The 17,498-nt window shown below is 37.1% G+C and overlaps 1 protein-coding gene across 2 annotated transcripts in view; it reads left to right on the forward strand.

Annotated features, from left to right (window-relative positions):
• Nucleotides 1-16,978, forward strand: part of LOC139119816 (D-serine dehydratase-like) — a 51,699-nt gene extending 34,721 nt beyond the window's left edge. For both annotated transcript variants that reach the window (XM_070683724.1, XM_070683725.1), the window contains exons 5-8: nucleotides 3,688-3,812; nucleotides 10,678-10,858; nucleotides 15,989-16,094; nucleotides 16,725-16,978. In XM_070683724.1, the coding sequence (XP_070539825.1) occupies nucleotides 3,688-3,812; nucleotides 10,678-10,858; nucleotides 15,989-16,094; nucleotides 16,725-16,814 (502 nt within the window). In that variant the 3' untranslated portion in view covers nucleotides 16,815-16,978. The remainder of the gene's footprint in view (nucleotides 1-3,687; nucleotides 3,813-10,677; nucleotides 10,859-15,988; nucleotides 16,095-16,724) is intronic.
• Nucleotides 16,979-17,498: the final 520 nt, after the last annotated feature.

The raw sequence follows: 17,498 nt of genomic DNA on the forward strand, positions 1-17,498 counted from the left end.
TCATTAAAAAATGGTAGGACTATACAGAACATGGCGGAGGCGCGAATTACCTCAAGCGGAAAGCAACTAGCTGCACCGTCAGATGGACGACTATCACACTTTGAGATGCTGAACACACTCGTTATAGTGTACTCGAGGGACATTCAACAATTTGCAAACTGATAAAGACATGGTACATTCCATTTAATTCGTATTGCTCAAATGGTGACTTATTACTAATTGGCATGAATATCACGTTTTTAAATTGGCTCATTTTGCGATTCCTGAGATAAAATCGATGGCGCTGAGATAAACAGAGAGCTAAACAAGTTAGTGCATATAGCTCTCAGTTCGTGCCCTCCATGGAACTGTCCGGTCTGGAGGGATAAAACGTTAATGAAATAATCATGTCTTTTTTCTTCCCTTTCCAGTTTTGAAAATTCGTTATTATTTCGTGCCCTCACTGTAGATTCGCCTGTTAAAACATAGAATGTCTTGATTGACAAGGCATTTTATGTCTTGATTGACAAGAGATAAAATGTGAAATAGCTGATTCAAACAGACCTGAAATAAAAATATGCCAAATGAAAAGGTCTGTTTTGATCCATGTAAAACATTAATTATAGCAAGAGAGTGTGGTCACAAAGACTCTCTCGGGGCGTTTCTGTGATGGCTACTCAATATCTAATTAGAAATTTCTAAAGCATTTTAGTATGTTGGAAATGAACACAAATTATTCTGCTCAGTCTGAAATGGAAACTAATTTGATGGATTACGGGGACTAATTTTCAATGTCCATGAATCAGGGTTGGTTTTAGAAGGCAACTGAAAACTTAATTGGTTTAAACCTTGGAAACCTTACACATAACGACAATCCTGCGTCTTTTAATATTGGTATCATGACAGTTCGCCAGTTGAGCCAATTAAAGTCGTTTTAGTTTACTGGTTTGCATTTCACTCACGTTTTCAAGGAATTAATACTGCCATGACAGCCAATCGACAAAGACTGAGAACGTTTACAATTTGAAATGCTCAACCTACGGAACATTCCCAATGCTGCAAAGGTTAAAAGTAAAATTATCAAACTTCACCTTGTTGTTGATCCGGCATGTAGTTCACTACTTTTAATTCTGTAATCTTGAACTCACGTGAAACAAAATATTTCGATATACTTATGCACGATGTATTCACAATAAGTTTGGACAAGAATTGCCGTGTGGAGGGTGGTTGCTATGGGAGAATATCCTTATATTTCAAACAGTTAAAAAGGGTCGCAAAATTTCATGCTCTTCTCGCAGGGTAGCAATTTTTGGTGTATAAGAAATTATTACGCCACTATGCGCTGATCGGTTTGACGAAACAAAACGCCATAACGAATCCTCAAGAAGAGATACCAAGAATCTTCTTCAGCACTGCTTTTTCTAATCATGCATTGACCTAGTCGTTTATAAATGGACCAGAATATGATATTGCACTGTGATGTCTAAATGTTAATCTGTTTAATACGTATATATGCATCTGAATTAAAGATGTCTTACTGAGGCATAATAAAAAACTGCGGAATGACAACACAATAACTTATTTGACCAGAAACATCGCAGAAGGCAGGGATGGCAACTCATCTTGCGTGCGCATACAGACGACCACATCGCCAAGTTTTGAACTACCATATTACCATTTCATACTCATACTGATATATTAAAAAGAGACAACTACGCAGGTTTACTGTGTACGTTTTTGTTGGCTGAGCCCGACTTTCATTACCTGGACATTGAAAAGCAATATGTATTTTACGACTCAAAATGAACACATAGTCAGTGATATAGAATTTCAATACAAAGTATTTCTACATAGCGTGGCCTATCAATATAAATTATGAAAGACGTGCAGCTACCAACAAGGTCGTAACCTGGCTTTGTCATGCTAATAATCGATGTTTTGTCATTGTCTGTACTTCTAGTAAATGACAAGTAAATTATATTTGTCTGCTTTGAAATTGTCATGTTCACAATACATACTCTGCCATGAACCAAACAACAACACTTGCATTGAATGGTTTCTGTTGCGGAAAAGGCATCAGTGGTATACATATAGACCCGATGACAAGTTCTGCAATGGTAGGCGTGCCTCGCAGCTGGAACCATGGTTTATGCCAAGAGCTGCCGAGATTGATATCATATCAAGCTGAAACCAAGGTCTAGAGCTGCCAAGATTAGTCTCAAAGAAACTGACGTTTCGTTGAAAATTCAAGGAAAACAGGAATGAACAATGAATCATGACAGGGGACAGAAAATACTGGCAGCAGTGTGCAAGCACGCTGTCGCATCATACAAATTAAAAGTACTCGAGGCAGATTCAAGACTAATAACGTGGGCAAGTGCACTCTTCAACAGAGGGAAGTTATCAGCCAAGAATTGCACTGTGATCACCTGTGGCAGTCAAGCTACCTGTCTATTCTGTGTTTTCGTCCCTGTTTTCGCAAGGTGCCAGGAATGAAAAGGCAGGATAATGTCCCTGGCTCGGTGATCCTCATGCAGACCACTACAAACGAGGAACATAATATGGACAAGGTGCCAGGAATGAAAAGGCAGGATAATGTCCCTGGCTCGGTGATCCTCATGCAGACCACTACAAACGAGGAACATAATATAGACCAGTTCGGCATATTGCTATGCTAGTGACTCTACCAGTAGGCCAGCTGCGTCACAACATTGTTGTGTTAACATTTCTTTGAAGACATCCTCGATGGTCAACTGCAGGCTAGGGCGTGCTTCGATGGTCAGTTGCAGAGTAGGGCACGATTCGATTGTCAATTGCAGGCTAGGGCATGATTAGGCCAGAAAAATAAAAAAGTTTGTTTCTCATCCTCGCGCGTCAATTCAGACCCGCCGTGTCAACCTTTTTTTCCTGCTCATGAGGAAATAAAATGGAAAAAAAAAACTCAGCAAAAATATGCGACGATAGCGTATAACACAGTGCTGTATAAAACAGAACTGTAAACAAAATAACTGACACTAACATTCCATTCAGAACTGTACACATATGTCACTGTTATATTAAGCAGTCAAAACTGTGCATTGCTGCACTAAAAGTCAAACCACAGAACTGTTGCTGTAAAAAATTACTAAAGCAACACTGGTGTGCATTTATCTCTGCGTACATTCCTGTATTTTTTCATGTTTTTGCGCGTTCTTGTTAGTTGAAGAATAAAAAAAAATTGAGAAGGAAAAAACCCGCGTCACCGCATCATTTTTGCAATATGTATAGGATGAGAAATAAACTTTTAATTTTTCTTGGAACGAAAACAATGCAAGAGGGGCGTGTAATAAAAAGATTATAGTCAAAACAGAGGAGGCGTACATTTGCCCACTAACATCGCATTCAAGTTGTCACCTACCGTCAAGCACATAGTTACTTGTACATATATATATATATATATATATATATATATATATATATATATATATATATATATATATATATATATATATATATATATATATATATATATATATGGGTTTAAAAAGAATTTGACCGAGAGCACACAAAGATTATTGAACTTATAGTTTGACGGAAATATCAACAATTAATAGCAACGACTTTCAATCTGATCAACGATCATGGATCAGTCTGGTCAACCATTACGGTACCTCGCTGAGAAAAGTGAATATTCACGGTCAGTAATTAACGTTTTTATATTCATGCCAGGAAAATGAAGAAACACAAAGTTGAATTTCCTCACGTAAACTTTGGTTCGACACCAGTTTGCAGTTTGCCATTTGAAGTTATGAAGAACGTCACCGAATGGAATGCTGGGAGTTATATATTTTACGGTAAGAATCAACGAACAACATTTTCTTACCAATGTTAATAATTTTGATCGATAATTAGCAATGGCTTACTTTTCATTTAGTTCTGGGTTGCCAGGTATGATATTAGTGTGAAAAAAATAAGCTGGATGCATCACAATCCAAAGACGCTGCGTAACTGCCAGCTGAATCATATAATGATATAAAAATCTGATCTGTTTCTTTGATTTTCTATCACACATACTTCTAAGTAACAATCCCGGCAACAGAATATGTCTGACCTTCGTCCTGTAGCATCACAACGCTATCATACACAATGCTCCTTTCATCTATTCCCATCTTACATCATTACAATGGATAGATATAGATAGTTTAAGATTCAATCCCTTCGGACAGTGGTAAAGACTGGAGGAAAGAGACAACAAACTGACATACAGAGATACAGTAGGGGAGGTAGTCAGAAAAATGTAGAGAAAAACACAGCAACACAGGGATGCGAAATGCGAGTAGATAGAGGGACACGGAACATAAAACATCAAAATGGGAAAAAAATGACCGCAAGATATAAAATAAATGGTGATTTATAAGTCACAAATCTTAAATTTTTAAAGGGAGACAACATCGCGATGAAATCTACGATTGCTATCTCGCTTGGCAGAATGTTTTGTGAAATTTATTCGTCACCACTCGATAACTTCATGCTGTTCAATTATTAAATTTTGCATGAAGGGTATAGCTTTACTGTCTGAAATTCGGATCTGTACAACTTTCCAATGAGATATTGATAATTACTGTATCAGACTTTTCGTAATATAGAAGATAAGATGCAATTGACTTAATTAAGTGATTATTCACAAATTCAATGCGGATAAAGATTTTAAGTGAAATATGAATAATTAATACTCTTTGTGATTGGAGACATTGACAGCTTCCTTAAGCAATATGTCATTTTACTAAACTAAATTTCAACAAACAATTAACAAACAATTAAACGAAGAAATAAGTATACAAATGACTCCTGTCACTCCGTAAATGTGACAACTGCAACGAACAATAAAACAGATGACAAATGACTTGTCACTCTGTAAATAAGACAGACATCGATTACACGAGACATCTTAAGAGTTATTCATGCCGGTAAGTACACTCCATGCCTTGTTGGCCAGCGATATAGCTTCGGGCTAATATCCTTTCATCAGTTTGTCAGTAGCAAAAGCGCAATCGACACGGCTACGTGGCAACAGATACAAAGTGCTGCTACTTCGTCTAGTGTAAAATTCCTCTACACACTGATGGACTTCTGGGAAACCCCGACTATAGTAAATATTTTAATTGCGAAATGTCAACTTTCACTTTGTTACTTTGAAGCTGAAAAGTTTCTTTGACAAATACATTCAAGCTCGCATAATATTTGCTGTGGGTTTATCCTTTACGATTCAACATTATTCTAGGGGGTCGATTATGTCACCATTTAAAGGCACCTCAAGGCAAGCAATGATTCCTACGGTAAAGAGGATGTGAGCAATTTTTATAAGTGTACCAAATATCCATGAATGTCGTGTCATCTGTAATGTAGTACATTATAAACATCCAAGTATTTTATCAGTGTGTATTTGTATAATAGCATTCAGACAGTATATGGGTCTTCATCATAAGCTCAGCATATAAATTAAAAATGTTAAGTGCAACCTTTGAACAGTTGAAACAAACGATGTTTAAAATATCCGATAGATATATTACTAAATGTCATGACACCGCTGTTAAAGATAAAATAACCGATATCTATCCGATGATAACACAATAAAAAATGTGAGGGAATTTTGACAGGGTTATTAAAAATTCATGAAAATAACGACATATTCGATCCCCGGTAAACTGTAGCAAACTAGGCAGCAACAATTTAACTCGAAAATAAATAAATAAATAAATAAATTTCAACTAAAGAAGATTCTGCTAACATTATTTTGTATAATTGTAACAACATTGGCAACAGCATCGAATATTTCCGAGCCGCTGTACGTGTATTCAATAAATATACATGCATCTATATGATGTCTTTGTTAGGCAGAAAGCCGGTTGTAAATTGTCCAGCTGCTGATGTACAATGTATGTATTCCCAGCTGTAAGTGACTATTTTAGTATTTGAGTACCGTCTGGATGCGTAAAACTAAACTGATAGAACACTGTATCAATATGCAATGCACGGTGATATGCACGTACGGGTTGTACCGTTCAGCCTCGGTAGCTATTATTGTATGTGTAACGGTCATGAAACAGTGACGGCATTGTTATAGCAGCGGTTGAGTGACTTTTAGTCTATCGCCGTGTTTTAGCAGACATATATTATTGCTGTCGGATAATATACATCAAACCATTGAAATGTGACTAGATACGCCAGAGTTCAACTGTTTTCAGTAGTTTATCAAATATCTCGTTGAAAATGTTTCTGTGTGTAATGTGGCGCATGAGCAGAACACTGTCACCAGTGCAAAACAGCATATCAAAACCTGCATCCGAGTTCAGTTGTCCTGGTTACGCTATGGCTTCACTATCATTCGTCGCTTGGTGGCGCAGTAGTATTCACGCGCTAAGTTGTGGTTTAAAGTGCATGATTTCGTTGAATAAACACAATAACGTGAGTTATCATCATGGGATTGGCAGACTTAAATTACTAGTAGCTTCTAATACATTTTGCAAAATTAAACACTGTACATCGATCACGTCACTGTTTACAGGCATTGAATGAATTCGGCCTTTGACGCCATCTGGTCTGATACAGACAGGAGATCTATCAAGCAATTGTTGTGTTGTGAGCCCGAAGCTCGTCTTCCGAAGGCAAACTAGGGACGAGTGTTATCACTTTGTCAGTCTGTCTGTCTGTCTGTAAGTGTGTTATTCTGCCCGTCCGTCCGTCCGTCAGCCCGTTCGTCAGCAGACCAATTTTCCGCCGAAATCATAATTCAAAATTTACCGAACTAAATGGGATCCGGTTTAGATGTAAAAAATGTTTGCATTATTATATTCAACTGAAAGTGTGATTCGCACAAAAGCAAAAATGCATCATAATGACGTTTTATCAATTAACAAACAATTCCATTAATGGCAGCTATTGCTTTGATATTTGATTCATATGTTTGTAGGGATTCCCTAATTCTTATTTAGTCCCCGTCAGCCGATGGGGTAAACCTGGTTTTGTCTGCTTAGGTTTTTCTCGGTGTTATTTTGTCAAGCCCACTGAAATAAAAAATATCATTACTGACACTCTGTCAGCTGTCGACAATTTGAATTTATTAGCATAATCAAAATGGCCGCCTGCATATCACATTTTGCCTCAGAGAGAGGATTCAAGTAGTCTATGTATTTTTGTAATTTCGCTTTTATCGGTCTTTTTTTCAAGATAATTATTTTTCTAAAAACAACGTAAAAAATATATGTTACCATTTAATTGTTTGAATGATATGCTAATTTGCATAATTTCAAGATGGCGGCCAAATGTATACCCTTCCTTATATTGAATAACTCAAAATCATTTCTTGTGTTTTTTCGAGTATCTTTTTTGATACATCATATTTCTCAATGCCTTTTATATTATACAGTAACAGTTGAAAGTAAATCACACTTTTCCCTTCTTAAAACGCGCATTTAGTGTGTTTAGAAATACACAAGAATGCTACACTACATTTGTCAATGCCGTTTCCTTCAGTCAATTATCTTTCAGGCCTGATGGATCTGTTCACGAGAAAGCAATGATATCATGATTTAATTCCTCTAATTGGATCAGTACTCATACAATGTGCCAAACATGTAGCTTATGAGGCGGGAACTATGCTTACAGGTACGACAATACGATCTCGGACAATAAACTCGGACTCCTTGTCTACTCAGATCACCTTTTTTGCTGGTACCAGATTGCAATTTTCGCAATCGGAATTGATCCGAGATAATATTCTTAGTAATCTTGGACTGATTCCATGGGCCTTAACTTTTTCGGCTGTCTAGGACGTCCACTCCCTCCAAAGGGTACAGTTCTAAAAGCTCATGCGGATGAGAATATAAGTATAGTCGCTCTTTTGGACTGATGCAGGAAAGGTCGTGACTGATCTACTGTAAGCATTATACCATACCTATTCGACCACAGGTTGTATAGTTGTCACATAATTATGTTAATAAGCGCCTTGTGCTAATATGACGTCAAAGCCAATTCAATAATCCAAATCATACAAAGTAATAAATTATCAGGTCCTTCAGTATTAAATGTCAAAATAAAATATGTACAAGGTAGTAAAGGACCAGCTAGAACCACAAATACAATCATAAGTGGTGGTACCAGGTGTCCGGAATGGGTAAGCGTACCCTACCAGCACGCTACACCCGTCAAGCATGGCCCTGAAGTGTCAAAATCAATGGCAACTCAGTGAAGCTACCGTATATGGTCAAAGTTTGGAATATTGTCACGCGTCATTTGCGTATACCAGTTGTGTCATACTTGGAAACTATGTTCCCATATCTACCATAGAATTTTTGAAAATTACCATAAGAAAAATGCAATTTCATATCAAAAATGTCTCAGCTTGTTCTTTATTGCTTTTCTTTCAAAAATTTGCCTGCAGCCGTGAGTCACAACAGATACAATTGTATATTCTTAATGTATGAGGAAGGAGTGAATGCCCATCTATCGTAAAATCACAGTCTATTTCCCTTTTAAAACTTTTAAAAAATGGAAAAATTGGAATGATTTCACTGAGAATACAGTTTCCGAAAAAAAAACTTTTTAAAAAGAACACTTTCAAACTAAAATCATCTCGGACATCAACTGCGAGAGTAATGAATACAAACGAGCAGAAACTTAGAGCTACAAATCAGAAATCACCAACCTGTCTTTTAACAACAACAACAAAAACAACAACAACAACAACAACAACAACAACAACAACAACAACAAAAAAGTCACTCACTCAAATTATAAGCTTAGCAGTCAAATCACTTTCCGGAAACAATTTAGTGAAAAAACGATTTGAAAGTGGAAGGGGAGACTATAAGAGGCGGCAAGACAATCAACAGCAGGCGATACTTGTATCACTGCTTACTAACGAAAATAAATTACGAAGACACAACGTTTACGATGACACAGAAATGTGGTACATTCTTCCAACACAAAAAATCATGGCTATTAGGTCCTTAAGTTGCAGGACTGCAATCCTGTTATTAAGTCCTCTAATTTAGCTCGCTCGCTCAGATGACTTCGAGTTGTCTTAGGTTTTAGCTCCATACTTTTACTTTACTTTTTTAATATTAGCCTAGCTGTTTGCTTTGATTCCATCTTAAAAAAAATATTCAAACTTTGCAAATGACAGTATATGATTCAATGTTGTTCAAAACATGACAAATATTAATATTTCCTTAAAAATATCTGAACTTGTCTATATTTTCTTAGTCACTGAAATACTAATCTCAACATGTTGTTTTGCTCAATCCACATGAAATTTCGATCAGTTTGATTTGCGGTCAGTCAGGGTCACTTCAAATAAGCCCTGACTGCATTTAGCGTTTAATAGTTTAAGCCACTAAATGACAAAAAGTTCAGGTACATTTGGAAAATACCCTGACTCAAAAGTCCTCAATTACATGTTTGTTTGTTTTTTGCATTTTGCAACGTTTCATAATAACATTTACATAAAATTAAATCAATTTACTACATTAATCGATATGTTTGGTTGTTAGGTCCGTATATACGTACGTACACACGTAAGCATGTATGTATGCATGTGCAGTGTTGTTTTCTCTGCATGTTCAGTGAAAGGGGCAATTTCTGCCCCATTCATCAAAATTAGGGGGCAGATTTGACATTTTAGGGGCAGGCGCCTTTGATGTTGATTTTGCCATTTTGGAACGCTTTCCCATATCATTACAATCGTCACGCAGTTCAGCTACTTCGTCAATATGGCATGCAACAACCATACGAACACCGACATCATGATGTTTGTCAGCTTGTGATGAGCTTGGCTGCTCTCCATCTTCTGTCGATTTGTCACCACAGGTTTCCCCGATAGAGTTTGACGGTCCGAATTTTGGGGTTTAAATCCATGAAAATGTGCGCCGATCTCCGGCGCCTATATTTGCACTGCGATCGAGATCGATCGTCACTGCAACGTACGCGTGCCTACACAATGCTAAAGCTGGAAATATCCATAGTTCCGTAATTGATACAGTGCTGTTTTTCAAGTTCTGATGTCGAACTTAACCGCTATCAAAACATGAACATAAAATTGCACCAGTATCCATAGAGACTGAACCACAACTACATCGGTGGCTAGTTCTTTTCGATGCGTACACTTCAAGCACGTCACCAAAGGTGAATGACAGGCAATATTTCGTCTTTTCCGAGGGAGTGTTATATTTAGAAACAACAGCAAATTCCCTACACTATGCGCTTGGGTCACCCTCATATATCAGTATATGTGGACGTCATTGCTTGATGTGTTTTGTGCGCGATTTCAGCGCTGTCAGTAACTTTTTCAGGCCAGACAATGGCTCGAAATGCGCAATTTGCGCAGTTGCGCAGTCCAGAGAAAACCCTGCATGTGTCTATCTATGAATGTATATAAACACGAATTGAACTAATTTGGGATAATTGGATGGTGAATTAATGTCGGTTTAATCTACTAATGTAAGCTCATCTGCTTGTCTCTTTTAGCAATGCACTTGTTTTTATGAGTAATTTGCAATATTGCAACATACAGCTATAGGACACCCTACACTTTTTAGAAATTTGAAAAATATAAAGATCCAATTCTCCAAAAATAGTTCCCATCGTGTTCTATGTATGTGTGTCACATTGATTGTGTATGCGTTATGTGAGTTTTTCAACAACTTTCGTTTTCGTCGACAGATATGCGAAATAAAACGCTTGGCGCATGCAACACAGACGACATCGCCATTGAAGTCTTAGCCAAAGTCATTGCTCACTATCCAAACAGAAATCAATTGTTGATTGATTGTGGATGGACGGCACTCAATTATCAAGGCAGCCAGCATGGTCACGGTGTGTTTAAAGGACATCCACATCTAAAGTAAGTTGCATAGCTTGTCAAATAGATCGGTAACTTAGATTGTTTCAAAGCTTCAAACCATCTCGTTGAAGGGAATCGTTGACACTGTTCATGTTAGAGTGGCTATAAGTCAGACATCCCCTGTATGGTGAATTCACTTATACGTTCCAAAAAAACCCAATTCTACATAACTTATACGGTACAAATGTATGTATCAGTTGCCGTTTAATTGCTCCAACGACGTATATGTTCGCGATGTGATGACAAATAAAGCAGTGTTAGGTCATCGGAACCCGATTTCCCTAATTTATGTCACTGATATCGAAAGGCCGTATATTAACAAAGTCGATATTGAACGCAGATTATATTGCGTGTTCATAGCCGACATATAGTGCCGCAGTGTTGAATCTAGGATCGTCGAATCAGGGGATATTTGGGCTCCCTATACATAAAAAATATGAGGCCATGACAGTTTTTCGGGGAGGGTCAATGGAAAACAGAGTAATTGCCCAATCGTTGATTATCAGTCTACACTTGTTTAACTCTCTCCTCGGGAGCTTTCCCCATCTTTATTTAAGATAACTTCGGTAGCCATTTCGTGAACAACTTTTCTCAAAATTACCACAGAAGAGGTAATTAGTATCCAATTCAAGTAAAACAGGGTAATCCGAAATCTGTAGGACTGACAAAAAAGCGTAAGGATCTGCATTTATTTGCACGAATTTGCATTTTCTTTACATGGAGGTAGGACGCAGATGACAAACACTGCATACAATGCTTCCACATATCACAACCATGGATTAGTATGGGAACCACTCCTTCACAATTTTAGTACTTTACTGTATCATTTCAATAATTTCCGAAAAACTCAATCGAACTTTCCATATTCCTTTTCTGTATTTGCAATTTAATAATTCCCTAATATCTATTCTCATTGAGCTGTATTATGTACTCTCTGTCACATGCTGGACAAGTTTTTAAAAGCAGACAATGAATCCTCGATATTAAAAATTGCTTTCATAATAGACAAAGCACAAGCTTGCACAATGTTTACATTAAAAACATTCAAAAGATAATTGAAACAACAAAACAGAGCAATTTGAAGTGAAAACACTGAAAAAGCCCATTAATAATGTTTTCTTTCAAGTCTCCCAATCTAGAAATAGACTTAATCAGTCTAATTTATCTGTTTAAAATTGTTTTCACAGCATGAAACGAGCATTTTCATTCCGTAATTCTCCAGCCTGCTACCTTGGCTCACTCGAAGATCACTTCGTTGCAAATACAGTATTGCAGTTGATATTTTTAAATACCTATTTTCCTTTGTCATCTTATTTTATCATATTTGCAGCGGTACGAACCTCTTTCATGACTTCGCCAACGTATAGATTTATAAGTCAATGCAATGCTGGCCCGACCCTATAGTATACACAATCAATAATGAAACTTTGGCTCAGAGGTACGAGTGACCTCATATAGATATCGTTTGTGCACTCCAAGTTACATAACCACTGTCCATAAAGGCATTTTAATTAACAATCATTTCAATCAACGACATTGCTAGGAAAATAGACTTTTCGCTATCACTGATGTCGATCATTGTGTACACCATGAGGTCACGCATTGACTCGAGGCACAGAGACTTGAATGCAGCGACAGTTTTGACAAAAGCACTACTGTAGTGTGATGGGTGACAGACTATGGATATTTTTTAAAAACGCACATAAAATTTAGTCTTATCTTGCCTCAAAATTAAGGAAAATCTAGTCTACGGAAATTGCACTCGACGGAAATTCGGCGAAATTAAAATTGCAAATTGTCGTCAGTTTCGCGTGTCCAGAGCACCTAGCCATTTCCATTTACTCCAAATACTAATTATTATTCTAACCATGACGTGAAAAATCCGAAATACATGAGAATCAGTGTAAATGCAATCAACAGTGGCAACGCTATGTCAGTGGGGTGAGTCACCCCCATGGAGTCGATCAATCCTCACCAAAATTTTGGGTTTGTTTTATAAAAGACAACCTTTTCGGTGAAAATTTAGCGAAAATTATTGAATCCACGATCCTTCCGGGTTCCGATACTTTTAAATAGTCGCTTATACTGGTTCATGGAAATTTCATATTAATGAGATAAATAATAGTATAAGAAAAAAGTAGGAATCATATTGAGGCTAAGAAATTATGTACCTCAGCAAAATCTAGTACTGCTGTACAAAGCTTTTATTGAACCAAATATTTATGTATGGACTTGAGGTTGGGGAAGTACATATCCATCATACTTACATCAGATTGTTATCACCCAATAAATGCTGGTACGAATAATTACGTTTTCAAGATTTCGAGAGACTACTTCACCTTTATTCTTCAGACTAGGTATACCGGATGTCTATAAACTTCATAAATTACTTCTGGGAAAATTCATGTTTGATTTGCATCATCAAAATATACCACATAATTTGAGTGATTATTTTAGATTAGCTGATCATTGCTATGACACTCGATTTAAACTAGGTACGCACAACTGCAGGACAGTTTGCAATTTCATATATGGGTGCCAAAGTCTGGAACAACCTACCCAATATTGTCAAACAAAGTGCAACAAGAGATTTATTTACATCTCTTAAGTGAATACCAAGATGTGTGAATATTTATCTTTTTTTCTTTTCAAATATAGAATTTTGACTAACAATTGACATAATTAGCCCTTTAAAACAAATATTGCAATGTAAATTTCATGAAAATGGGGCCAGGCTCGATTAGCTCTAAGCTATTACTCCTGGCTCCAACTTGCCTCTTTCCTTGTCATTGTATACTTTGTATACCTTGTATACTTATACTTATATTTGGAATTGGCAATAAAGTAAGTAAAGTAAGTAAGTAAAATTATAATACTCCTGTGACCTGAACGTGAGGGAGAGAAGAAATGAAATACCCTCGATGCCGCTTGCACGGGTATAGTTTTTTTTCCCCCTCCGGTTTACAAGGTCAAAGAACTTTCGCAAGAGTGTGCGTGTAGATCGCGCCTTGCTCACTGCTTCTCTCCGGCTTGCCAGGGACCTCAATGGCAGGACAAGACAGTATACGAAAGACAGAAAAAAAAACGACTTCCAAGAAATCAGTTTTTGGATCCCATTTTTATAAATGACTATCAAGTATGCATGGCATGATAAGCCCGCTGAACAAGACCCGGGGTCCGTGTTTATTTATGAAGGGAAAGTTGTATTGGCGCTCTGACCCGTTGACCTGATGAGATATGTGTTCAGTGGTACGCGTAGCTTGGGCCTGGCGGAGATGGATACATTGTATAGTTATTGTACAACTTGGACACTTTGTTGTCCTCTTGAAAGTGTTCAAGTTTTCAATTTTGTACTGTGTTTAGTACTTTTGAATGTACCATATCACGCACTAAACATTTCGGTGAAATTCCAAATCCAATTTCTTGCACACACATTCATTTGTAACCACCCAAGTATAATCAAGTACATTAATATGAATAATCAAGCATACATCAATACAAAGATTATATTTACCTAATTTTGTATTGGAAAAAAATGTACTGTGGCGGTAACCCTATACGCGAGTGCATTCGATAGACGCCACAAGCACAACTGCGGTGTCACAGTACGGTCAATTTATGGACGAAAGGTATGAGTGAAAACTACCAAATGAACTCTACGTTTTTTCTTGAACTTTGCAGGGGGGTGCAAAAATCTACATTTCTATCATAACCCTTTGTCAATATTTTCTACCGAATTGTGGATTAAGGGCAATGGTGCTGTCTAAAACTCGCATAGTAACCTGCTGAGAAGGGGTCACAAAGCGAGGTCAACGTTCCAAATCGTACAACATATCAAGATTTTCTTGGTGGCGGTACTTTTGCTTTGTTCAGCGCAACTTTGCGTCCTAATTCTGACATATTCCTTTCGATTTGTATTGTTGTTCTAGGTTGTATCGATCGACGTCTGATTTTTAGATATTTTAGGTAACAAAAAGGATACAACGTTGCGCTGAACAAAGCAGAAGTACCCCTGCAGTGGAATCGCAGATGACGACACACGCGCTCCAGACGACACACGCGCTCCAGAAGTCGCATACCGACTGCTTTGGCATTCAGTCTAGGCGGAAATTAACATTGTCATTTGTTTTACCCCCGTGACTTTGTACGGTTGTTCGGCTTTGCACGGTTGTTCAAACACAAAGTAAAATGTCATGCAGTATTTTCAAGTTTTTGTGTCTGTGTTCTATTGAGTTGATATCAGAGCAAAATTCTTTAGACAATGCGACTGTGTGAGTGGCTTGTGTGAGTCGGCACATACGCATCTTATTGTAGACTTGCTTTCAGTCAATGTAAATGGGCATATAAAAATCAAAACAGCACAGTGAAGGAATAAACTTTAGCAGACTGTCGCATTAGTGGTAGGCTGTTACGTAGATCGTTAATAGGTGAACGCGATGGCACATCGACATGTGAACCTTCTTAGTCCAGTCAGTTACTGCCGCCGAGAAAAGCCAAACGACGGGGCCAGTCAAGTCTTTATCCTAGTCTGTGCTTAGCGTTACGCGTACGGAACGCGTAGGAACGCGTAGCTACACATTACGTTCTCGCCACGGATTCAATCTTAACCTCTCTATTGGGCCAAAGTAATTAAATTCTTTGTTTTGCATCCACTCTAAATGGGAAAAGGTACGCAAAAGGTACGCGTCTGAGCGGCTGAAAAACACACACAAGAAAATAAACACAATGTAATTTGATTGCAGCAAATATAAAATTGTAACAAAATTTTAGTCCAGAAAAGCTAAGCGGTTATGTCCTAAAATTTCCTATTCAAATAAACTGTGTGTGTTTTTCATGAAAACCTTAAAAACTTAAGCGGGTGGGGACGCAAAACAAAGTATTTAATTACTTTGGCCTTACTCGATGGCACAGCAAAAGGAAAAGTAGTTTCGAATAGTGAAATCGTTGCTCAATTTGCATATTCTGACACAAATGTTAGTGACATATCCTACTTCTACGTATGTTGCAGAAGAGTTTTTGCAGCCTTTGTTTAATGATTCTGATAGTAATATTCATTTGAATTCAGGATAGCGAACTTGATATTTAGGAGTCATTCTTGACACGAACATTGTTACTATTTGTCTCTTGAAGGATAACGTCAATGTTTCAAGAAGAAAGCAAAGTCGAAGACGTCAGAGGCAACTTAGATCTCGGAAGATATCCCATCGGCACAATACTGAGAATACTACCCTATAACGTGAGTATTATTTGTAGTATTTAATGGGATATATATATATATATATATATATATATATATATATATATATATATATATATATATATATATAAAGCCGTTATATATATATATATATATATATATAATATATATATATATATTATATATATATATATGTATGTATATATGTAATATATGTATATATATATATATATATATATATATATATATATATATATATATATATATATATATATATATATAAACACAAAATTACTTTAAGTACAAAGTAATGATATATGTTACTTAAGTTTCATACATCCTGCAATCATTAGACAGAAGAAGTGAAAGGACTCTTGGCTCAACACTCTTATATGTATGATCGGGAATACCATTCTATTTGTTGGTGATATCTCTCTCTCTCTCCCCCTCTCTCTCTCTCCCCACCTCTCTCTCTCTCTCTCTCTCTCTCTCTCTCTCTCTCTCTCTCTCTCTCTCTCTCTCTCTCTCTCTCTCTCTCTCTCCCCCCCTCTCTCTCTCTCTCTCTCTCTCTCTCTCTCTCTCTCTCTCTCTCTCTTATTCTGGATACACAAATGGGAACATCAGTTCCCAAGATGTTGACGGTCGGATTTTCTTTGTTTCTCATTGCAGGCTTGCGCTACTGCTGCTCTTCACGGCTCTTTCTATATTCATTCAAAGGGTGTGGTAGTTGAGGAATGGAGACCAGTCAAAGGCTGGTGATTATGCCGAATATAAAATGTTAACATCAAGTGTATGTTTAACTCTACAGTAGGTACGTATCCCGTGATGCTTTGTTTGAGGTTAGGCCAATAGGGTTTACCTTTCTCAATTGTACAAAATTGAAAAAAAAACTTAATCAACTTAAGTGCTATTTTAAATGATGATTGCAATATGTAAATATACCATTGTGTACGCTTATCGCAAGTGTAAACCACACTTACATCATTTTGTGAATTGAAAGCCAGATTTCTTAAGCAAAGTAGTGTTGAAAATGAGTTGAGCTAGCAAGGTACAATTCACGCATTTTGTGCAAATATAATTAATCTTTTTGTCACTGTGGCTGGCTTACAAAATATCAATGCATATCACGACACCGCCTGCACGTGAGTATAATGCACTTTGTAGTCACAGTGTCAAATGTTGCCAACATCAATGTACATAAAGTCGGCCATCTTGAGAGTTAGCAGAAAACTTGTGATAGAATTTATCTTATGCTTCTCGCCTTCTGGCGATTCCGTTTTTTGCGACAAAGTGGTTTTACTCAACCCAGAAAAATTATTAATCCTCATAGACTTGTAAGATATCTTACTTATTACGCAAAGCATCACGGGACAGATGTCATTCATCGGTTGTTTTCACGCTGTGTTAGCTCAAACCAATGTACGTTCTGAACTTATTTTTGAA

The sequence above is a fragment of the Ptychodera flava genome, chromosome 20 (assembly GCF_041260155.1).
Source record: "Ptychodera flava strain L36383 chromosome 20, AS_Pfla_20210202, whole genome shotgun sequence".
Taxonomy (NCBI): Eukaryota; Metazoa; Hemichordata; class Enteropneusta; family Ptychoderidae; genus Ptychodera; species Ptychodera flava.